Raw genomic sequence first — 25,542 nt, forward strand, 5'->3', positions numbered from 1 at the left:
ACTCAGAAATTGTGATGTGCCATGTTGTTATAGGAATGGTATCATCCACCACATAATAAAATAGGTTTCTTTTTACCTTCCCAGAAAATATTGATATGATCCCTGTGTACAGACAACAAGACGAGCAGAAGAGAATCCGAGAAGACGCCCAATCATCCACAATGAAGAACCTGGTAGCTTTGCTTTACATGACCTCTGCTCTTGTCAGCTCAGGTAAGAGGTGTGCAGCCATTTCCCGTCATTTACACACAGTGCACTGATGAGCATCAGCATAATTTATTGACATCCCCATCATTTATTGACAGATCAATACAAATACTAAAAACAAATTCTTGTATATCTTGCAAGATTCTGGAAAATGTGGTGACATTGGAGCTCATTTTCGAATTGGGAAAATGGGATCTTTAATAAATGTGCTGCTAATCTTACATGTACTCACCTCTTTTATGGCCAGTGGTTGTTCACATCCAACTATTTCCTCTAAAGTGATGGTATTTTATAGACCAATCTCTTATACTAAATTAATGATATTCTGGGTTCAATCCTTAGGCTAAAAAATGAATCTTAATAACTCCTCTGTAATACTATTGTATGAACTGAGGATTTCGATTGCGTTAGGGCAATGACAACCAGAGACGGGTTCTTGGTGCAAAGACGTTTTATAATATGCAACCAACAATATGTACACAGCACAGAACATAAACCAGTAAATACCTGCTAGGTTCGGAACAAAGGGGAATTCCCGGGGCCGCGCACCGGACTCCCCCAGGGAGACCACCAGGAGCGAACCCCTATACTGGGGCTGTCTGGCGATCACCCCAGAAGGCCTAAATGCGCAGCAGCTGGGACACGAAAGGGCAACAGGTATAGTCCAAAAATGTCCGTACGTGATGTGAGTCCTAGGGTGGATATGAAACCGAAGGAATCGGGCAGAAGTGCCGACCAGAGACGGCAGACGGAGTCCGGGACCAGCGAAGGCACAGCTTGCTGAGACCAGGTGAAGTCCAGAGCCGGTGTTGGGTGTTTCAACGGGATCCGAAATAGCAATCAGGAACCAAGAGCAGCAGGGCAGGAGTAGACAGGAAGCAGTATACTCAAGCAACTAGACTAAGCTTAGGGGCGGGCTTTTAAACAGATGAACAGGAAGTAGGGCAACAGAACAGAAAACTCCATGTTAACAAAGGGCAAGATCCTTCAGAAGCAAACTGGAAATCCCGGAACTCTTACATCCTCATTGACCAAATCTAAAGTAACCTTAGGAGCCTTATTATGACCACATGACAGTGCAACTTTTCTCTTACGTGTTCCTTCAGTTGAGCGAAACTCAGTAAAGAACAGGTAAAAGCTTCACAAATGTTCAATCAGAATGAGCTCATTGATAAATTCTTAAGACCCCTTTACACACTGCAAAATCGCTAGCAATATCGCTGTAACATCACCGGTTTTGTGACGTAATAGCAACCTCCCCAGCGACATTGCAGTGTGTGACACGCATCAGCAACCTGGCCCCCGCTGTGAGGTCGCTGATCGCTACAAGCCGTTCAGGACCATTCTTTGGTCCTTTGTTTTCCGCTGCGCAGCATGTATCGGTGTGTTTGACACTATTACAATGATATCATTAGCGATCCAGCCCATATGCGTGCTAGCGTTCCCTTTCCAGCGAGGTCGTTCTGCAGGTCCGTATCGCTGCTGCGTTGATGGACAGATCTGCCTGTTGGACAGCTCACCAGCGACTGTTAGAGATTTTCCAGCGATCCCGTCCAGATCGAGATTGCTGGTGGGATCACTAGAAAGTCTCAGTGTGTAAAGGGGCCTTAAGTCACTCTCAATCTGTAGTCACTATTATTCAGGGAGAAATTGTATAAAATTCAAATAGTGCACATCGTACTAATAGAAGAGAATAAAAAAATTTCTAACATACATGCAATGTATGAATTAAGGGTAACTTCTAAGTTACCTCATGATCAATTCATGGACACTGTCAATCAGAGCTTAGCGGCATTATTTCAGCCAGGTATGTTTATCTGTGAAATGCCCTGGCATTTCAGAGAAAACACAGTCTGAAGAATCTGCCGTGTACTAGAGACTAGAGATGAGCGAACCGGTCACGGTTCGGCTCAAGGTCGGTTCGCCGAACGGGGGTCCCGTTCGAGTTCGGTTCGTCGAACGTTCGACGAACCGAACTCGAACCAATAGGCTATAATGGGAGGCAATCACAAACACATAAAAATGCATTATAAATGTACACAAACAGTTAATAAACATTTCCATAACACTTACCGGTCCTCGCGATCCCTTCTGCACTCTGTCTCCTGCCGCTATTCCATCCGATGATCGCTGAATCCTCCCGGTGACGGCACTGTCAGCAGAGATGCAGGACCTATCGTGACATCAAAATAGCCATGTGACCAGTCACGTGGCTATTATCTCATTGGCTACAGACTGGTCACATGACTATGACGCGTCATGTAGGACCTGCGAGTGCATCTCTCTGGTACACGGTGCACATATGTGTATCGCCGTGTACCGGCGACATGCTCTAGCACACGGTCGACTCCCCGTTCCGTTAAGGACCGGCTGACACAGCCGGTCATTAACGGAGATCACCGTTGCCATAGCAACGCAGTTAGCGGTGACGTCACCGCTAACCGCGGCTCCGAGAGCACCGTTGCTATGGTAACGCGTCTGTCAGCGTTACCGCTGTTACCGCTGACAGCCAGCACTGATCACTCACGGAGTGAAGGCTGCACGCTGCTTCCCGATTGTAGTCAGGATTGTAGTGAGGATGAGGTTCCCCAGCCCCAAGTGATGAGCTGGTGAGCCTCATCCTCACTACAATCGTCACTACTACTACACTAGTGAGGATTGTAGTGAGGATGAGGTTCCCCAGCCCCAAGTGATGAGCTGGGGAACCTCATCCTCACTACAATCGTCACTACTACTACACTAGTGAGGATTGTAGTGAGGATGAGGTTCCCCAGCCCCAAGTGATGAGCTGGGGAACCTCATCCTCACTACAATCGTCACTACTACTACACTAGAAAGAAAGAAGACAGAAGAGCAGGATTGTGGAGGGCTGACAGGGGGTAATAAAGATGGAGTCTCTAATGTGTCTGTGTATTTATTTCTATTAAAGTATTTTTTCTCTGTGTGGTGTTTTTTTTAACCCTTTATTGGAGATTCTTAATGGCCGGGTCAAACGTGCCTGACATTAAGAATCTCTGGCTTAATACTGGCTAGTAAAACAAAGCCAGTATTAACTCATGATTACCCAACAAGCCACCCGGCTCCAGGGCTGTTGGAAGAGTTGGATACAGCGCCAGATGATGGCGCTTCTATGAGAGCGCCATTTTCTGGGACGGCTGCGGACTGAAATCCGCAGCAGAGGCACCCAGAAACCTCGGGCTAACCTGTGCTGCGGATTCCAATCCCCAGCTGCCTAGTTGTACCCAGCTGGACACAAAAATGGGGCGAAGCCCACGTCATTTGTTTTTTAATTATTTCATGAAATAAGTGAAATAATTAAAAAAAAACGGGCTTCCCTATATTTTTCGTTCCCAGCCGGGTACAAATAGGCAACTGGGGGATGTCGGCAGCCCGTGGCTGCCTGCTGTACCTGGCTAGCATACAAACATATGGTGAAGCCCACGTCATTTTTTTGGTGGGCAAAAAAATTCTGCATACAGTCCTGGATGGAGTATGCTGAGCCTTGTAGTTCTGCAGCTGCTGTCTGCTCTTCTCCATACAGACAGACAGCAGCTGCAGAACTACAAGGCTCAGCATACTCCATCCAGGACTGTATGCAGAAGTTTTTTGCCCCCTGAAAAAATTATGTGGGCTTTGCCATATTTTTGTATGCTAGCCAGGTACAGCAGGCAGGTACGGCTGCCCCCAACCCCCAGTTGCCTATTTAGATGCGCCAATCCTGGCGCTTCACCCCAGCTCATCCCGTGCCCTGGTGCAGTGGCAAATGGGGTAATAAATCGGGTTGATACTAGCTGTAAAGTAACCTGAGATCAAGCCCAGCAGTTTGTGATGTCATGGCGTCTATTAGATACCCAACATCATAAACTGTCAGTACTAACAAAAAAAAAAAATCGTCAAAAGAAATTTATTTGAAAAAACAGTCCCCAAAACATTTCCTCTTTCACCAATTTATTGTAAGAAAAAAATTAAGGGGTCCCACGACGACTCTGGACCATCTAGAATATGGGGGGGAGACACTCAGGGAACGTATCCCCCATTTTCTAGGAGTGCGGACCCTTCATGTGAGGAGTGTGGGTGCAATGAATCTGCACTCACTCTTCTCGGGTCCACAGCAGCAGAGTCCATGTCGTAATGGTTGCTACCAAAGCTGCAATGCCCTGCTCATGAGGTAAGGGCATGCCTAATCAGGAGAACTACTATAGAGGAAGCTCTGCTCACTGGTATATAGGTGCTCAGAGGTAATAATAGATAAAATTAGTGAGTAACCTCGGCACTCTAAATCTCCCAGACTAAGTCAGTAAGTCACAACGGATAGTAATGCAAAATCACTCTTTATTGGTCCGTATTAAGAAAATTTTTTTTTTCATAAGCATATATGTTTTTGTTCAAAACAAGTTACAAATGACGTTTCGGCCTGAGCCTTCGTCAGATTGGACTTATCTGCATGTAATCATGAAAAATGACAATAATCAGTATCACATAAGAGTGAGAGAACAATAACATAAACTCGAACAATGTAGAGGTACAATTGGGATGCAGCAAAAAAATTGCAACACAGCAAGAAATGAAACACATGATACAAATGTCATAATACAGTACAAGGACAATATAGTAATGACAAATATGGGGTCAGAGTAGGCTTAGACAGCTCTGGTACGAAAGAGATGTCAAGCATAAAGTAACATGTGCAGTAGGTGTAGAGCTACACTATGCATGGCAGAGCTAATGGGTAGATCGACCATAGAAAAAGAACGGAGAAAAAGTGGAGAAAAAGTGGAGAAAAAGTGGAGAAAAAGTGGAGAAAAAAATGGAGAAAAAGTGGAGAAAAAGTGGAAAAAAAGTGGAGAAAAAGTGGAGAAAAAGTGAAGAAAAAGTGGAGAAAAAGTGGAGAAAAAGTGGAGAAAAAATGGAGAAAAAAATGGAGAAAAAGTGGAGAAAAAGTGGAGAAAAAGTGGAGAAAAAGTGGAGAAAAAAATGGAGAAAAAGTGGAGAAAAAGTGGAGAAAAAGTGGAGAAAAAAATTGAGAAAAAGTGGAGAAAAAGTGGAGAAAAAGTGGAGAATAAGTGGAGAAAAAGTGGAGAAAAAAATGGAGAAAAAGTGGAGAAAAAGTGGAGAAAAAGTGGAGAAAAAAATGGAGAAAAAGTGGAGAAAAAGTGGAGAAAAAGTGGAGAAAAAGTGGAGAAAAAATGTAGAAAAAGTGGAGAAAAAATGGAGAAAAAGTGGAGAAAAAGTGGAGCACCCTTTGGTGCCTTTCATGTGGCACTAAGGGGTGCTTAGCTTTGTATTTAGCCAAAAAAATGAAAAAAAAAATGATGTAGGGTTCCCCCTAGTTTTGTAGCCAGCTAGGGTAAAGCAGACGGCTGCAGCCTGCAGACCACAGCTGGCAACCTCACCTTGGCTGGTAATCCAAAACTGAGGGCACCCCACGCTGTTATTTTAAATTAAATAAATAATTAAAAAAAAAACCACGTAGGGGTCCCCCAAAATTGGATCACCAGCCAAGGTAAAGCAGACAGCTGGGGCCTGATATTCTCAGACTAGGGAGGTCCATGGTTATTGGACTCTCCCCAGCCTAAAAATAGCAGGACGCAGCCGCCCCAGAAGTGGCGCATCCATTAGATGCGCCAATCCTGGTGCTTCGCCCCAGCTCATCCCGCGCCCTGGTGCGGTGGCAATCGGGGTAATATATGGGGTTAATTCCAGATGTGTATTGTCACCTGGCATCAAGCCCTGGGGTTGGTGAGGTCAGGCGTCTATCAGATACCCGACATCACCAACCCAGTCAGTAATAAAAAAAAAATAGACGACAAACACATTTTTATTTGAAAAAACACTCCCCAAAACATTCCCTCTTTAAGCAATTTATTAGAATGAAAAACAAATCCAGGTCTGGTGTAATCCAAGGGCTTGCCATGACGATCCACACTGTCCCAGTCAATGAAGAGCAGGATGTTCCCCATTGGCTGGGAGAGCAGTGCAGTGACCTGAGCTAACATCAATGGGTCAGCCCAGGTCACTGCAGGGCATGACAAGTGCTGCTGTCAGCGAGGTACATTACCTGCGCTGATCTCCAGCACACTGACAGCCCCTGTCACTGAGTTCAATGACCGGCGCCTTCACACCAAGTATCTCGAGAGGCCCGTGACGTCACCGCTAGTCAGTCTCAGGTCGGAAGCGAGAGGTGATGTGACAAGCGGCGGCCATGGAGGACAGTGACAGTGCTGAGGTCAGGATGGCGGGACTTCATCACCGCAGGTAAGCCGAGCGGGACCATGTGTGTGTGTGTGTGTGTGTGTGTGTGTGTGTGTGTGTGTGTGTATGTATGTGTACATGCCGCGGGCAGGAGGGGGCGGAGCGAGCTGAGCGGGGAAGTGTGGGCTTCCTGCACGTAACTAGGATAAACATCGGGTTACTAACCAAAGCGCTTTGCTTGGATACCCTATGTTTATCTTGGTTACCAGCTTGTGGCAGGCTGCCAGCGATGGCTCCTGCACACTGTAGCTGTAAAAAGCCCTGATTTTTGCTCCTAGAACCGTTCTTGAACGTATCTAGAACTATCGAGCTTTTGCAAAAAGCTCGAGTTCTAGTTCGATCTCGAACAGCCCCCAAAATCACTCGAGCCTAGAACTGGAGAACCTCGAACCGTGAACCGCGCTCAACTCTACTAGAGACAAAGATCTTATTTTTCCGGCATTGCCGTGACTGGCTCTTTCCTTTGCCACCCCAGTTGATTGACAGGCATTCATAACGAGATACCTGTCATTCACCTGGAGTTACAATGATGAGGCTGAAAACACAAAAGATGCAAAACTGGCATCTTATCCTGGTTGGAACCAGTATATGGAGGTGCAAGGAAAACTCACCTGGGTAGCTTGTGCAAGTGACAACTTCTGTAAAGCGCTTGTTAGCGTGAAAAACTTTCTGCAAACCCACAAGATACAACGTGAATCAAGAGAAAAGAAGAAATGGGTTGGTATGCCGCGCTGCTGGCTAGATTCAGGAGGGAGAGCAATTGATATGATGAGCAGATTTTATTGTTCATAGTTCTAGGCATTTCGGAGCTAGCATGCTCCTTATTCATAACCAAACAATAGTACATTGCTAATGTTGGTTCCTGAAGAAGGAGCACGCTACCTCTGAAATGCATAAAGCTATGAACAATAAAATCTGCTCATCATATTACTTGCTCTGAATTTTTCCAGCAGCATGACATGACAACCCATTTCTACTTTTCTATTGATTGATGTGTCACCTGGAGGGGTATTGGTAGATATCGGCCAGGGGCGGCACTAGATTTGTCATGTCTCAAGCTTTGATCTTCAGCACGTTGTTCACAATATAATATCTCTGACATGCTTCAGCATCTCAGAAAACAATTTCCCCGGCTGCAATTGTGCTACCAGGCTCTGATTCACATTACCAGTGGTTTGAGCAGCCTGAATTGTTTGACAGATTCCCTTTAAAACCCATAAAGAAGTGACACAAACATACTGAGCTTAACGTCAAGTGAAAAAGTATCAACAAACAAAAAGAAGACATCTGTCCTGGCCTACCGTAGAAAAAGAGCCGGTCTTGCAATTACTGGAAATCAAAATTTATTCTTCTTTATTCAAACTATGAACAAGAGTTAAAACATGGTGCCGAAACACACACCACACGTGACCTTGAAGTGTTTTGCGACATACACAGCGCCTTTAGTTATAGAACCAAAGGCTGTTTTACACGCAGCAATATCACTAGTGATGTCGCTGGTGAAAGCACACGCCCCCGTTGGTTGTGTGTCACAGGCAAATCGCTGCCCGTGGCGCACAACATCTCTAGGACCCGTCACATGGACTTACCTGCCTAGCGACGCTGCTGTGGCCGGCAAACCGCCTCCTTTCTAAGGGGGCGGTTTGTGCGGTGTCACAGCAACATCAAACAGCAGCCATCCAATAGAAGCGGAGGGGCGGAAAGCAGCTGAAGGTAAGACACGCGCACCTCGTTGCCGGAGGACGCAGGGACGGTGTCTTTCGTCCTTCCTGCGGTGTCACACATAGCGATGTGTGCTGCCGCAAGAACGACAAGCAACCTGCGTCCTGCAACAGCAATGAAATTTTGATCACTAACGGTCGTTCGTGCGTTTCACACGCAACGACTTCACTAACGAGGCCGGATGTGCGTCACGAATTCCGTGACCCCAACGACATCTCATTAGCGATGTCGTTGCATGTAAAGCCCCATTAAAGGTGCTGTATTCTCCGGAAATGCGTAGGAGAGCGATGCATGACCGCCTCGCAACACGTTAAAATTAGTGAGTGCAATTCAGTTTATCCTCTTGACTAAACTAATAAACTAAACAATCACCATCTCACCTCTGGTTCTGTGATGTTGACCTGTTTTATAGATGGAAAACTGCTTATTGAAATGTATAAAAATTGTGCCAATGAAACTTTGTGTGGAACCAAAGGCGCATTAGTCGTGGGATATACATTTCGATTTTATGCGAGTTGCTGCGATGGAGAGTTCTGCAACAATAAAGGATATGAACGTAAGTGTGAAAATGGTAATAATTATAATTGACGGCTGAAAAAAACAAGTTTTAAGTATATAATGTTTTCTACAACTAAAAATGAGCAAATTACGCAAATTAATTTGAGACACAAAAAACACCAAATATTGTCAGCTCCCATTTAGAATCCTTTCTTTTTGTCCTTGCTTCCAATCCTGGCATGGATCTCACTTGGAATCATGTAGCATAAAAAAAGATCATAATTGATCCTGCGAGGGAAGGAAGTCCACCTGGTTGATTTTCTTCCCTCGCTGGATCATTAATGGTTTTAATTTGAGACAGGTTTGTTCATATTATTTTCAGTCCAAAAAAATTAGATTGAAGCAAAAATATCAATGGAAATTAATTATCCATCAAAATTGAAGTGTAAAAAATGATATATCACCTTATCCTGACCTCTGTTAGGTAGTCTCATGATCTCATGACTCCTTATTCTGCTGCTGCAGCACCTCTTTATCCTTTCTTGCTGTTTCTCAGTTCTTACAGCGCTGCACTCATTGAATGGTCTCAGTTTGTCAAGTGTGATCATGTCTTAGATGTCAATGATGGGAATCACTCTCCCCCTCCCCGGGATCTCAAGAGACCAAACACTGACCTCAGCACTGGAAAAAATAGTCAACGGCAGAGGAAATGAATGCTGGGGCAGAGGAAGATGGACCATAAGAGTCAGATGAGGTCACTTTTTTGTGAGAATTTAATCACAAAAATGTCATATTTGTCAGAATTCCAAAATATTTAATGAATTTATCTCCATCCAATTTTCCATTTTTGGTTGGTTTTTTTTGCTCCCCTTCTTCCGAGAGCCGTAATGTTTTTACTTTTCAGTCAATCTTGCCATATTAGGGCTTTTTTTTTTTTAACCATACAATTTTACCATATAATTTACTGGAAAATGGCAAACAAATTCCAAGTGCAGAAAAATTGCACAAAAAGTGCGATTGAATAATTGTTTTTCTGATATTCTATTCACCATGTTCACTATATGGTAAATCTGATGTGTTAGTGTGATGCCTCAAGTTGCTACAAGCTTGTAGACACCAAACATGTTAGGTTTACTTTTATCTAAGGTATTAAAAAAAATATCTTTCACCAAAAAAAGTAGTGCACGATTTGCGCCATTTCCACAACTCGTAGCAATTTCATTTTTAGGGATCTATGGCTCAGGGAAGGCTTATGTTTTGCATTTCGAGCTGACGTTTTTAACAGTCCCATAATTGTGCAGATGCTATGTTTTGATCGCTTGTTATTGCATTTTGCTCAAACTTTGCAGCAACCAAAAAACGTACTTTTGGCATTTGGAATTTTTTGCCGCTATGGCATTTACTGATCAGATTAATTGATTTTACATTTTTATAGAATATTATAGATAAAACTTTTTTTTTACTTATTTTTTTATTTTATGAGCAGCAGTCTGATCGCTCATTCATTTCTCCCGATCAGAGCAGCACCACTCGGATCAGGAGATATGCTGATCTTCTGCAACCTGCAGTACTCGGCTACTTGTTACAGCCCCTAAGTCATGTGAGCTACTGGAGTCATCCCATGACTCTGTGCTACCATGACAACGATCGGATCCACGTGATCATGTCTCGTGACTTCTGGTGGAGGCCTGTGAGTATGTGATTACCGTGATCGCAATTAAAATGGTGCTGTCACATTTTGACAGCAACATTTAAGGGGGTAACATGTACGGGTTCATAGCCATTCCACTCATGCCTGCAAAGCACACGTCAGCTGTAGAAATCAGCTCAAATGTGTGCAGATCCTCCCCGGCTGCCTGCGGCAGCTGGTGGTGATTAACACTATGACCGCAGGGACATAATATTACTGCCCGCAGTTGTTAAGGGGCTATTTTTGATAGGGATCAATTAATTTGTCTTTATTTATAAGAAGTTTCTTGTTTAGCAGTGGAAATTCATTTGTAATTTAAAGCACTGAAGTTCAAAAAAAGAGAAATATTTGCTATTATTTTTCTATATTTAACATTTAGAAACCATATTATTAGTGATGAGCGAGCATGCTTGCTACTACTCGGTACTCGCACGAGTATCACTGTACTCGGTCTACTCGGCGGGGACCGAGTAATCTCGCGATACTCGTGCTGTACTCGTGGTCTTCATTTCTGCATGTTGGCGCTCTTTTGAGAGCCAGCCCTCATGCAGGGATTGGCTTGCAGACCACTGCAATGCCACAGCCCTGTTAGTTGTGGAATTGCAGTGATTGGCCGGCCCGCACAGCGTGACCGAGCCTTTATACCGGCGGGCGCGCTGTGCTCTGCTCACAGCTATCCAGACAGTCAGTGCAGGGAGAGTGTCGCTGCTTCAGGGAAAGGTTTGCGGCCCTTTATAGCTATTTCCGTAGCAGGGCTGCAAACAGTGTGACCAAAAGTCTTTCTCAGGACTATTCTAGTTGTATACAGGCAGGCAGGGTATAGCCAGGTCGGAGTACAGTAGCAGAGTCCTTCTCAGGATTATTGTTGCTGTATACAGGCAGGGTATAGCCAGGTTGGAATACAGGCTAGTGACCAAAAGAGTCCTTGTCAGGACTATTGTAGCAGTATACAGGCAGGCAGGCAGGCAGGCAGGCAGGGTATATAGCCATTTCTAGTGGTGACCGTATACCAGCCTTCATCATATCTGGGGCTGGTGTACACAGTCTATAACAGTCCTGATAGTGTCAGACTTCTCAGCAATTGTTGCTCCTAAAAACCTGTTAGGTTCTTAGTGCGTCCGTGCTTGCATTTAAAAACTGCACGTGTGTGCCTGTCGGTGGCAGCGTACAGGTGCACTTGTGTGCGTTTTTACCAAACTATTATATAACGCACAAGTGTAGTGTATAATACACATCAGTCAGCAGTGGCTGATAGTGTCAGACTTCTCGTCATCAATTTTTGCTCCTAAAACCTGTGTTAGGTTCTTAGTGCGTCCGTGCTTGCATTTAAAAACCGCACGTGTGTGCCTGTCGGTGGCAGCGTACAGGTGCACTTGTGTGCGTTTTTACCAAACTATTATATAACGCACAAGTGTAGTGTATAATACACGTCAGTCAGCAGTGGCTGATAGTGTCAGAGTTCTCATTAATTTTTGCTCCTAAAACCTGTGTTAGGTTCTTAGTGCGTCCGTGCTTGCATTTAAAAACCGCACGTGTGTGCCTGTCGGTGGCAGCCTACAGGTGCACGATTTGCACAAGCTTTGATATAACGCCCAAGTCTAGTGAATACACGTCAGCACAGCATTGCAAAATGCGCAAGGGCGTTGGCAAGGAGCAAGGAAGTGGACGTGATGGTGGTGCAGGCAGAGGCCGAGGTTGTGGGCAAGCTCTAATTTTGCCACAACAAAGGGCCACATCTAGTCGCTCGCACGTCCTGTCCCAAATTCTTGGGGACCGCAGCAGTACACCGCTCTTGAACCAAGACCAGTGTCAACAGGTTGTTAGTTGGATAGCGGATAATGCTTTCAGTCAGATTGGCACCATCACAAACACTCTGTCTTCCACACGGTCAAGTGTCAGTAGCCGTGATGCTGCACCGCACATTTCAGAACCTAATCCTCCTTCCTACCACAAGGCTGAGTACACGTCCTCGGACATTAATGATCCCACACTTGGACACTCGGAAGAGCTGTTCACGTTTCCATTCGCACATTCTGGCCTCTCGCCAGCTCATGTTGAAGTGGGTCATGAGGAGATCGTATGTACAGATGGCCAAATATTTGAGCAGCCACGTTCTCACGAAGTTGGCAACGTGTCTCAACAAGGGGTGGACGATGATGAGACACAATTGTCAGGAAGTCAGGAGGAGGAGCAGGGTGCGGAAGAGGAAGACGACGTGGTGGATGATCCAGTAACTGACCCAACCTGGCAGGAGGATATGCAGAGCGAGGACAGCAGTGCACAGGCGGAGGGAGGCATAGCATCCCAACAGGCAGTAAGAAGCAGGGTGGTGGCTCCAGGCAGAAGTCAGGCAACCGTTCCCCGGAACAACAACACGACACAAGGTGCCTGTACAAATGTTAGGTCTTCCCGAGTCTGGCAGTTTTTTAAGTTGGCTCCAGATGATTCTAAAAAGGCCATTTGCAACACCTGCCGTGCCAGCATCAGCAGGGGTACCAAAACTAGCAGCCTGACCACCACCAGCATGATCAGGCACATGTCAGCCAAGCACCCGACTTTGTGGGAAGTACAACAGAGTCGAGGAGCAGTGCTTGCTAATGTCACTGCTACGTCTTTGCTGGTTGTGCATGCGAGCCAATCCCCTGTCCATGCTGCCTGCGAACAAGCCTCCTCCGGTCCTGCACCTGCAGTTGCCTACGCAGAAATAACACCATCATCAAGCACGTCCTTGTCCCAGCGCAGCGTTCAGTTATCCATTCAGCAAACCTTTGAACGCAGGCGCAAATACACTGCCAACACCCCACATGCCACAGTTCTAAATGCTAACATTTCGCGACTGCTTGCGCTGGAAATGTTGCCTTTTAGGCTGGTGGAGACAGAAGCATTCCGCGACCTGATGGCGGCAGCTGTCCCACGTTACTCGGTCCCCAGCCGCCACTATTTCTCCCGGTGTGCCGTCCCCGCGTTGCATAACCACGTGTCACAAAACATCACACGTGCCCTGAACAACGCTGTTTCACCCAAAGTCCACCTAACCACAGACACGTGGACAAGTGCTTGTGGGCAAGGCCGCTACATCTCGTTGACGGCACACTGGGTTAATATTGTGGAAGCTGGGACCCAGTCTGAGCGAGGGACGGAACACGTCCTTCCCACACCAAGGTTTGCAGGCCCTACCTCAGTCAGTGTTTCACCCACACTCTACAGCTCCGAATGTCATGCTCTTCAGCCTCCTCCTCCTCCTGCGCATCCTCATCCACTGTACCCTCCACACCAGTCCCAAGCTGGAAGCACTGCAGCACTGCCTCGGCGAAGCGGCAACAGGCTGTGCTGAAGCTAATCTGCATAGGTGACAAACCCCACAATGCAGAAGAGCTGTGGACAGCTATGAAACCGCAGGCAGATCACTGGCTCACACCTCTGAACCTAAAGCCAGGAAAGGTCGTGTGTGACAATGGCCGGAACCTGGTGGCGGCTTTGAGGCGAGGCCAGCTGACACATGTTCCATGCATGGCCCATGTGCTCAACTTCGTGGTTCAGCGGTTTCTAAAGTCATACCCAGAGCTGTCTGATCTGCTGGTAAAAGTTCGCCGCCTGTCTGCACATTTTCGAAAGTCACCTACTGCTTCAGCCGGCCTTGCCGGCTTTCAGCGCAGTTTGCATCTTCCGGCTCACAGACTGGTGTGTGATGTCCCCACGCGTTGGAATTCAACTCTGCACATGTTGGTCAGGATATGTGAGCAGAAGAGGGCAGTTGTTGAGTACCTGCATCACCTAAGCCGTCGGGAAATGGGTCAAACTCCACACATAAGACCTGAGGAGTGGAGATGGATGTCCGACCTATGTACCATCCTCCAAAACTTTGAGGACTCCACCAAGATGGTGAGTGGTGATGACGCCATTATTAGCGTCACCATACCGCTACTCTGCCTTCTAAAACGGTCTCTGCTCAAAACCAAACATGATGCATTGCAGGCGGAGCGCGATAAGTTGCAGCAAGAAACAGTAGTGGGTGTGGGTGATAACACACAGCCCAGCCTCGTCTCATCACAACGTGCAGTGGAGGACTATGACGAGGAGGAGGATGAAGACATGGAGCAAATCTCCGGCCAAATTGAGGATATGACATGCACACCAGTCATATCCTCGGTTCAGCGTGGCTGGCCAGAGGACAGGGTAGATGAGGAGGAGGAGGAGGAGGAGGACAGCATGTTCAGTCAACGTGTTGGTCAGGCTACTGAAGTCCTGGCTGTTAAGAGTCTGGCGCACATGGCTGACTTTTTGGTAAGCTGCCTGTCTCGTGACCCTCGCGTTAAGAACATCTTGGCCGACAATCATTACTGGTTGGTAACACTGTTAGACCCACGCTACAAGGAGAACTTTATGTCTCTTATTTCCGAGGCGGAGAGGTCAACCAAAATGCAGCAGTTCCGGAAGGCCATAGTCACGGAGGTAGGCAAAGCATTCCCCTCACAAAACGCTAGCGGCATAGGTCAGGAATCAGTGGACAACCAAGGCGTACAGCCGAGAGAGGCACAAGTCCAATCCGCCAGAGGTAGGGGAACAGTCTTTAAGATGTGGGACAGTTTTCTCAGCCCCTCACGTACCACAGCCCCTGAGGTGCGGGGTAGTGCCACAAGAAATCCTAAGTTTGCCCAGATGCTCAAGGAGTACCTTGCAGATCGAACAACTGTACTCCGACATTCCTCTGTGCCTTACAATTATTGGGTATCCAAGGTGGACACGTGGCATGAATTGGCTCTCTACGCCTTGGAAGTCCTGGCCTGCCCTGCCGCTAGCGTTTTGTCAGAGCGTGTTTTTAGTGCCGCAGGTGGAATCATTACAGATAAACGCACCCGCCTGTCAACTGAAAATGCTGACAGGCTGACTCTGATCAAGATGAACAAGGGTTGGATTGGGCCAGACTTCACCACACCACCAGCAAATGAGAGCGGAATTTAAAGTTTGTAACAGGAATTTGCCATGTACCTCCAGTCACCCATGGGTACACACTTCTGGACTTTGGATAATCGCTGGACTGCTCCTCCTTCTCCTCATGCGCCACCATGATGACCGTTACAAGAGTTAGGCCTTTGTTTCAGGTATACCCCCAGTGGTAAATTTTTTCACCCATTCTTTGCAGAATGGACATTACAACGACAGGAGACCCGCTCCATTGCAATGGGAACAATGTTTTGAGGCCCTCATGCACGTCTCTATCCAGGGACAACGTGGAGCCTCCCAATTTTTGGCTGCCCTGCCTAAGGGCTATACTATAATACACCCACTTCCTGACAATGGACACTTAATGTTTTGAGGCCCTCATGCACGTCTCTATCCAGGGACAACGTGGAGCCTCCCAATTTTTGGCTGCCCTGCCTAAGGGCTATACTACAATAGACCCACTTCCTTCCAATGGGCACTTCAGGTTTACAGGCCCTCATGCACGTCTCTATCCAGGGACAACGTGGAGCCTCCCAATTTTTGGCTGCCCTGCCTAAGGGCTATACTACAATAGACCCACTTCCTTACAATGGGCACTTCAGGTTTACAGGCCCTCATGCACGTCTCTATCCAGGGACAACGTGGAGCCTCCCAATTTTTGGCTGCCCTGCCTAAGGGCTATACTACAATAGACCCACTTCCTTACAATGGGCACTTCAGGTTTACAGGCCCTCATGCACGTCTCTATCCAGGGACAACGTGGAGCCTCCCAATTTTTGGCTGCCCTGCCTAAGGGCTATACTACAATAGACCCACTTCCTTACAATGGGCACTTCAGGTTTACAGGCCATCATGCACGTCTGTATGCAGGGGCATTGGTGAACCTCACAATTTTGGACTGCCCTGGCAAAGGAAAATACTACAAAGACTCAGTTCCTCTAAATGGGCACATTAGACTCAGAGGCCTTTATGTACGTCTCTTCTCAGGGACATCGGAGTGCCACACAATGTTTTACGTAAAATCTTTCATGTATTGATCTCAAAAAGTAACATACATTAGCTCTATCTCACTATTGGGTATGTGCCCTTAACATTTCCGCCATGAAAAATCATTTTGGTGTCATTTTGGAAGGTTTTTTGGTGAGTCCGTAAAAATGGCGTAAAACGCGGACAAAATTGTTCACAGCTGTGACTTTTGAGTGATAAATGCTTCAAGGGGTCTTCCCCATGCTGTTGCCATGTCATTTGAGCACTCTTCTGAGACTTTTGTGCCATTTTTAGGGTTTCTACATGCTGCCGGTGGTCATTTCACAAAAATACTCGGGTCTCCCATAGGATAACATTGGGCTCGTTGCTCGGGCCGAGTACACGAGTATCTTGGGAGGCTCGGCCCGAGCTTCGAGCACCCGAGCTTTTTAGTACTCGCTCATCACTACATATTATATGTTACCAAAATGGAACGAGTAAGGTAAACAAGATAAATCTATTGTATTAGTTTAAGCAGATATATCTATGTTCTGGAATTATATCATCATCATTAGAAAATAATTAATCTTTTGAAATTCAAATTTTAAGTTTAGTTCAATTTTCTCCAAAATTTGATTTGCCACCAATTGATTCGCCACATAATTACTGTAAAGCATCTGATTGCTCTGAAAAGATAATCATCATATACCAAGGTCTCCTTCTAATTCCAATACAGCCTTAAGGGTGCTTTACACGCTGCGATATCGGTAACGATATATCGTCCGGGTCACGTCATTAGTGACGCACATCCGGCGCCGTTACCGACATCGCTGCGTGTGACACCAATGAGCGATGAACAACGAGCACAAAAATGTGAAAAATCGTTGCTCGTTGACACGTCGCTCATTTCCTTAATATTGTTGCTGCTGCCGTTACGATGTTGTTCGTCGTTCCTGTGGCACCACACATCACTACGTGTGACACCGCAGGAGCGACGAACATCTCCTTACCTGCCTCCACTGGCAATGAGGAAGGAAAGAAGTGGGCGGGATGTCACATCCCGCTCACTTCCGCCCCTCCGCTTTTATTGGCCGGCTGCTTCGTGACGCTGCAGTGACGTCACTATGACGCCGAACGCACCTCCCCCTTGAGGGAGGGATTGTTTGGCAGTCACAGCGGCGTCGCTGACAAGGTATGTACGTGTGACGCTGCTGTAGCGATAATGTTCGCTACGGCAGCGATTACTACATATCGTGCCACCGTCGGGGGCGGGTGCTATCGCACACGACATCGCTAGCAATCACTAGCAATGTCGCAATGTGTAAAGCACCCTTAAGTAATGTCGAAACAACTAGAGATAAGCAGATTGGGCAAATTTCAAATTCTCTTGTTTTCATGAATTTTTTGGGAAAATTAAATTTGTAGAAAGGTTGTTCACCATGAATTTAATGTTTATGATATAATAATGTTTATTATTTTGCTCTGAGGTCTCCCCATTTCCCAGAATATAATGAGCATATTATGTAAAAAATTTATACCATATTTTCCGGATTATAAGACACACTTTTTTTCCCCAAAACTCGTGGTAAAGTTGGGGTGTGTCTTAATACCTGGATATGGCTTACTGGGGCGGTGGTGTGGAGCAGAGTCATAGGAGGTAAGGTCGGCAGTACTGAAGTCTAGGAGGAGTAAAGGCGCAGTTTAGGAGGGTCAAAGGACGGGGATCTTCGTGGTGGGTGTCATTTATGTGACTGCAAGCTCCATTGAAATGCCCACAGTTTACGTGATAGTCTTCAAGAAAATGGCCACAGAGACACAGAGTGCAGATTGATGCAATGGACTTTAAGAAAATAACCACAGAGTCCTATCTGCGCATGCACTGCCTCCGCTGTCATTTTTGTAAGTTCATCTCATCAACCTCGGGTGATTCAATGGAGCCCACAATCAGATCAATGGCACCACCATGATACCCCATCTTGTGACCCTCTTGAGTCGTTTTAAGACAGTGACACTCCCGCAGCTCCCCGGCAGATCAATGATACCCCTGAACATAACACCTCCGCAGCCCTCAGACAGATCAATGGGGCTCACCGCTGATGCAACACCCTTGAGCCCAGAGTTTCCTTGACCCTCATGACCCGCAACACCCCATCCTCTGAGCCCACAAAATCAATGACCCTGCCTCCTGTGACCTTCCTGAGGCTGAAAACCCTGTATCATGGGGCAGCCAAAGACAAGAGATCACAGAAACACTGTGTTCCCACAAGCCTTAAAAGCAACATCTCCACAACTAGCAATTTGACAATGTGCGAGTTTAAGTTTTGTGCCTGTTGGTCCATGGCTTAGTATTTATGCTTCCTTTCCAAGATCTCAGGCATGGACAACTGGACTCTTCCCTGGGACAAGGAAGTGGATGTGGTTGATGTTTGCGGTGTCTGTGCAATTGCACCTTGTGGGCAGAATGTATGAACGCCTGCTTCCTGTACAGCAGATTGTGAAGGAAGTAGCACAGGCGACATGGCAGTGGTTTTACCTGCAGACACAATTTTGGTACCCTGGTGTTCGGCCCACCTATTGCGGTGCTTGGCTGCCATGTGTTTCTGCATACTGGTGGTGCTCAGGTTGCTATTGCCCTGACCTCTGCTCAATTTGTTATGTCAGATATTTCAGATTAAAATTGTTTTTTCTCTGAAGCACTTTCAGAAAAAAAATTCCACAGAGCGGTTGAATGCCCGCTTGCTCTGGCTTGGGCCACAGTGGGGGTGCTCTTGGGAACAGTTGACCCAGTTCTCACTCTGGCAAGCCATTACCCCTTTGTCCCTGTGTTGGTGCTACATATCCATCTTCCTCTGTGTTGCTGTGCTGGCTATGCATGTCAATGGTCAAGGTCAGATCAGTGGACTCATCATCAACCACCTCGTCTTCCATCTCATCCTCCTTCCCACTTGAGATTGTAGGCTGAGCTGATGGCAACTGTGTCTCATCGTCATCAGCCTCCACCTCAGGAGAAAGTAAATCAGGTTCCTCAAAGTGGCTTTCTTCTGGCTGTAGGTCCTCAAATACTTGCGTATCAACACATGCCACCTCCTCATGTCCCTCTCCCATGCTGAATGGTGAGAGGTCAGAGCCAACCAATGGGTACATACAAAACAGATCCTCAGAGTGGCCACGATTGGGGTCATATGTCTCCTGTCACTGATGATCGGGGGAGGAAGGAGGACCAGGTTGAGGATTGGATGGGCCAGCTTTCTTTGTATCCACAGTAGACTGTGTGATCGTGGAAGATTGGTTGCTGCTTGACAAATGAGAAGAGGCTTTGTCTGCCATCCAAGACAGAATCTGCTCTCGCTCTTCTGGCTTCCACACATGTTTATGTTCCAGACCAGGAAATTTGACAAGTAACATAGTGGATGCATCAAGCTTCTTCTGACCTGATACACACTCAGTGCCTTGTCGCCTACTACTGACAACACCATGCCCATGTACACTGCCTTTTTTGTCATTTTGGGTTTTGCTGACATGTTTGCAGATGTTGATAGCCCAAGCCAAGAAAACTTTGACCCCAAAAATATTGTGGAGAAATTACAAGTGAGTACTTTGTACAAGGCAGCACAAAATGGTAGAGTCCTGCTTTGTATTTGCAAAAGCCACCATCAATGTATGAATGTAGCTGACATGGACGGACGGCACAAGTCAGGCTGTGAACCCCTAAATATTGTGGAAAAAGGAACAGTGCTTTACTGTGTCAGGCAGCAGTAAATACTAGAGTACTGCTTAGTAACTACTTACAAAAGCCAATAGCAACGTATGAATGTGGCTGACATGGACGGATAGCACAAGTAGGGCTGTGAAACCCTAAACATTGTGGACACAGGAACGGTGCTTTACTGTATCAGGCATCAGTAAATACTTTAATTGCATGCTATTTCCTGCCAAAAGTTCTAGTATATTTGAAATACTTATTTAAAGTAAAAATTTGGCATATTTCTCCAGTTCCTCCAGAAAATCAAACACAAAATGGTGTAATATGTCCATCAGATGTATGTTTTAACACCTTGAAGGAATGTAAAACTGAGAAGATGAGGAACTGCACTGAATCCATGAACAGATGCTTCGACTATAGGGGTTCAATCATAAATCCAGGTGAGAAAATCTTTCTTAAAGTTGTATAAGTTATCTGTAATCAAATACTCTTTTTGCTCCAAAGAATCTAAATTAAAAAAAATATAGGAACTTCATAGAGATAGTCTGAACTTAAATATTTTAGTTTTTTGTATATACTGTAGCTCCAGTGCTTAGTGTATCTAACATTTCAGGTCCTATTAATATTATGTAAAAGACATTTAGACTATATACAAATGTTTTGTTGTGAAATGATGTCTGTTGTTTTTGTATCTTCAGATAGAACATTTACAAAATATTCTGCCAAAGGTTGTGTTAATGATGATGCCTGCCGAAACAACGTTGACAGCAAGATTGCCTTTGAAGAAACGCGCAGGGTGTACGTCAAGTGTTAAGGGCACGTTACACACTACATATTAAGCGATATGTCGTCAGGGTCACGCCGATAGTGACGCACATCCGGCATTGTTTGACATATCGTAGCGTGTGACAGCTACGAGCGTCTGTGATTGTGCAAAAATACTCACCTTATCGTTGCTCGTTGACACGTCGCTCATTTCCTTAAAATCGAACGTCCTTCTGCTCGCCGGTTGTTCATTGTTCCCGAAGCAGCACACATCACTCCATGTGACACTCCGCGAACGATGAACACAGCTTACCTGCGTCCCGCCGGCAATGAGGAAGAAAGGAGGTGGGCGGGATGTTACGTCCCGGTCATCTCCGCCCCTCCGCTTCTATTGGCCGGTCGCTGTGTGACGTCGCTGTGACGCCGAACATCCCTCCCCCTTCAGGAAGAGGATGTTTGCCGCCCACAGCGAGGTCATTTGGAAGGTAAGCACATGTGAAGGGGGTTGACAACTTTGTGCGACATGGGCAAGAAATTGCCTGTGCCGCACAAATGACGGGGGCGGGTGCGATCGCACATGCGATCGCGCGAGAAATTGATGTGTGTAAAGCAGACTGTAGTCTCTACAGTTTCTGGCCAGGCATCTTAATTGTAAAACTGATAATAAATTAGAGAAGCTAGTGTCAAGCAAAATTTGAATTTGCCTGTTTAGACGGATTTTCCCAGGAGCTTCAATTCTGGGAGAAGTTATTTTCTACAAATGTAATGTCCCCTCTTATACTTTGGAATCACTCTAGAACCTGGCGCATAATAGGCATAATGTGTAGAGATGAGTGAACCCGAGGTTCGGTGTTCAGACTGTTATCAAAAAACTGAGTTTGCATTCAGAGTTCGGGTGCTATATATGAATTTCACTCATGCTAACATCGCTGTGGTTGGGTACTTTCAGTGTTATGCTATGCCCACTGCGAGCTGCTTGCAGTTTTAACAGCATGCACTTGGGGTAACAACAGCATGATTGGAGTAGTGTGCACCCTTAAAAAAATTGAAATCCCCTGCCCACCTGCCTCCAGAAGGGGTCTGTTTATGGCTGGTGGCATGTGGGCAGAGACCCAAACTGCCCAATTAGTCACTTCCATTGGGTTTCAGGTCAATTTTGGGACCCAAATTCGGCTGACCCCAGTAAACCCAACTTCCACAGGTCCACTCATCTCTAATAATGTGTTAAAAAATGAAAAATCCTTATATTCACCTTACTAACGCCTCTTCTTATCACCAGCCCCACTTGATCCTCATTGCAATTTCAGATCACCATTGTTGGGTTGAAAACTCCACACAGTACAGCCACCTCCAGGTTTGATGGATCAGGAGGGTTTTCCATAAGAGCAAAACTTAAAGGGTTAAGACATCCTGGCATCTTGACATTACAGCATATACGATTATAGGCATTTCTGATCAGATGAGTTTTAAGTTCCGTTTGAAGCTTGCAAGTGTAGCAGATAGTCTGACGTGTTAAGGCAGCAAGTTCCAGAGGACAGGGGATGCTCGAAGGAAGTCTTGGATGTGGTTGCATGAGGAGCGAATGAGAGAGGAGGAGAGAAGGAGATCTTTGGAGGACCAGAGGTTGTTTTGGAGTGTAGCGGGAGATTAGTTCAGAAATATACGGAGGAGACAGATTATGGATGGCTTTGAATGCAGTACAGGCACCTCCAGGTTTGGTGGATCAGTAGGGTTTTCCATAAGAGCAAAACTTAAAGAGTTCAGACTTCATGGCATCATGACATTACAGCATGACATTACAGCATGTACTTCACCTTTGCTGGCACATGCGCAGAAATCATAATTTCCCTAGCAAAGCTCAAAGCCAAGACCTAAACTTAACACAAATGATGGCAATCTGAATATTCAGTAATCTGACTATGAGGAGTGACTGGGCCAGTGAGGTGGCAGTAAGGTGATTAATTAGTAGGGATGATCGAATACGTCGATTATTCGGCTTCGCGAATATTTCCCGAATACCTCGCCGCTATTCGACTATTCGTTGTGCAATGTAAGTCTATGGGAAGCCCGAATAGTTCCGAATAGTTGTTATTCGAGTTCCCCATAGACTTACATTGCGCATTGAATATTCGCGAATAGTCGAATTGCGTTGAGGTATTCATAAAATGTTCACGAAGCCGAATAGTTGAGGTATTCGATCATCCCTAATTATTAGTTGTTTTTTGTTTTGCTTTTTAACATTTTAATGGCCTTTTAGAATTTTGGCAAATGGTAGTTGTCGGCCACCTTGGCTAAATCCGAATGGAAGAAAATTAATAAAAAATAATGAGTGTGGTTTCTGTAAAATCATTACTATTTCAATAATCTTCCTCTATTCCAGTGTTTCTCAACTCCAGTCCTCAAGACCCACCAACAGATGATGTTTTCAGGTTTTCCTCAATATTAGACAGGGGATAATTCCATCACCTGTGCAACATTAAGGAAATCCTGAGAACCTGATTGAGGAAAACCTGAAAACATGATCTGTTGGTGGGTCTTGAGGACTGGAGTTGAGAAACACTGCTCTATTCTGTCCTAATTACAAATAATCTGCAAGGATGTTAATTATTACACTTTCTAATCAATATTCTAAATATTTTCTTGCCTTTTCAGTTGAGAGTTGAGTCTTTTCTTTTTAGTCTATTAACATCTAAACATAGCAATGTCATTGATATACTGAGAGTATTGGTATCCCGACAGAAATAAATTACAGATCATTGGTCTAACTGAAAACCAACGGTTGAACTTCTCAAAATACAATTAAAAAATGATCTTTCAATATATAAATTAACATGGGATTGACTATACGCTTCAATAAATTTTCTTAAATCATTCTGGTGTCTGAAATTTAATAATAATAATAATAATAATAATAATAATAATAATAATAATAATTTGAGATTTTTGGCAAAATATTGCAATTTCTTGAGCTATCCCACATTTCACGACAAATCTCTTTGAGACAGTACTATTCTAAAAATAAATAAATAAATATACACATTTTAAAAACAAAATATTTCAGAGTAGGACTACCCCAAAGAGATTTGCCATGATGTGGCGAGGTAGCTCAAGAAATTGCAATTTTTTGGCCAAAAATCTAAAACTTATAATAATACAGTTTTGAATTTTTAGCGTAGTGCACATCTTATAATACGCCATTTTGAGTTTAGCTGGCTTTCTTGTTTTTTTGTTGAATTGGTCGGTGGCTGACCCCCACCTTGCCATGCACATCAATTTGTTTGTTTTTTTTTCACCTGTTTTGATTTTGCCAATTGGTGGCTGTCCACAGGCTATTTATTTCATGCAGCATTTGCTTGGGCCTGTCCCGCCCACAGCCATGAATCAGTCGTGGGTACGGGATTGAAAAGCACCAGGTAATTGCTGCTATGAACAGTGCTGATATGAAAACTACTTTTTCATTGGCGCATTTTATATATAAAATATTTTAGAGTAGGATTGCCCCATAGAGATTTGCCTTGATGTGGCGGGGTAGCTCAAGAAATTGCAATTTTTTGGCAAAAATCTCAAATTTAAAATAGTACAGTTTGGAATTTTTAGTGCAGTGAACATCTTATAATACATGCCATTTTGAGTTTAGATAGCTTTCTTGTTTTTTTTTTTGCTGTGAAACCAGGTCTGTAGTGTTTTCCTTTGCTTATTTTCTTATTCAGCATCTTCCTGTTTTCCTGATATTCCACAGCTGTAACCTGATCCCTCAGTGATCCACAAGTCCAATTTGTTTTGATCAAGGTGACCTTTTCTAGTTATTCCAAGTGAAAACTATGTTTATGAGGCTGGTACAGGATACAAGGTTCATAAATGGAGAAAAAAGCACAATTCTCTGCTAAGAATATTATAAAGAAAAATATTTTTTTTCTGAAAGGACAGTGACCATTCAAAGGAAATCTATCATCAGATTGTTTTTTTTTTAAATATTAGATTTCTTTTTTAAATTTACATGACAATTTGTAATACCGATATCACCGATACCAGTTCATCAGTGAGTTCACCTATGGTCACAGTTGGTATGTCGGACTGCTGGACCGTCGGACTGCATGACAAGGTGGAAGAGCAATCTAATCGTCCAATGTACTCAAGCAATTCTACCTGGTAATAAGGACTTCTGAACAGCACTCCCAGGCAGTCCTTCAATCTGTGTAATCTATCATAAAATCTTGAGTACGTTGGACTGTCAGACTGCCGGACTGCATAACCTGGTGGCAGAGCAGTCCGGCAATCTGACAGTGTGTTCCCGTGCTGTCATTTTGGTACCGTGAGAACTACTATCTGTGACTGCAGGTGAACTTGCTGCCTGACTGCCGGACTGCTCTGTTGCCATGTCACATAGTCTGGCAATCCAATGTGCTCAAACCATTCTGCATCAGGGCACAGTCCAGCGAGTTCACCTGTGATCACGATACCATCTGTGACTGCAGGTGAACTCACTGCTGGACTGACGGAATCGCTTGAGCATGTCAAGCTGTCAAGCTGCTAGACTACCAAACTGTGTTATACAGCTGCAGTGCAGTCTGCCAGATTTAGTGTGATATTTCTGTTTTTCTTGTTTAATAAATTTCAAAAAATTCTACATTTCTGAGGAAAAAAATGAACTTTTTTGAATTTACCAAATGGCTGCAATGAAATAAAGAGTGAAAAATGTAAAGGGGTCTGAATACTTTCCATACCCACTGTAGGTAGATGGATTTTAACTAGGAAAAAATAAAATCCTGTTGTGCACATGCTAATTTTTTTAGTG

General features: G+C 45.0%; 1 protein-coding gene across 1 annotated transcript; it reads left to right on the forward strand.

The window, feature by feature from the left end:
- Positions 1-170: 170 nt before the first annotated feature.
- LOC142255670 (phospholipase A2 inhibitor and Ly6/PLAUR domain-containing protein-like) lies at positions 171-20,833 on the forward strand. The gene is made up of 4 exons (XM_075327086.1): positions 171-213; positions 8,594-8,737; positions 20,273-20,422; positions 20,681-20,833. The coding sequence occupies exons 1-4, from the start codon at positions 189-191 to the stop codon at positions 20,794-20,796; spliced, it is 435 nt and encodes a 144-aa protein (XP_075183201.1). The 5' UTR covers positions 171-188; the 3' UTR covers positions 20,797-20,833.
- The last annotated feature ends 4,709 nt before the right edge of the window (positions 20,834-25,542 follow it).

This window comes from Anomaloglossus baeobatrachus, chromosome 11 (assembly GCF_048569485.1).
Source record: "Anomaloglossus baeobatrachus isolate aAnoBae1 chromosome 11, aAnoBae1.hap1, whole genome shotgun sequence".
Lineage (NCBI taxonomy): Eukaryota > Metazoa > Chordata > Amphibia > Anura > Aromobatidae > Anomaloglossus > Anomaloglossus baeobatrachus.

Excerpts from the sequence above, each read along its gene's own strand:
- LOC142255670 (XM_075327086.1), top strand. The coding sequence starts at position 189 with ATGACCTCTGCTCTTGTCAGCTCAG. Across the intron at positions 8,738-20,272 it reads CAACAATAAAGGATATGAAC|TTCCTCCAGAAAATCAAACA; the intron begins GTAAGTGTGAAA and ends ATATTTCTCCAG. Across the intron at positions 20,423-20,680 it reads GGGTTCAATCATAAATCCAG|ATAGAACATTTACAAAATAT; the intron begins GTGAGAAAATCT and ends TTGTATCTTCAG.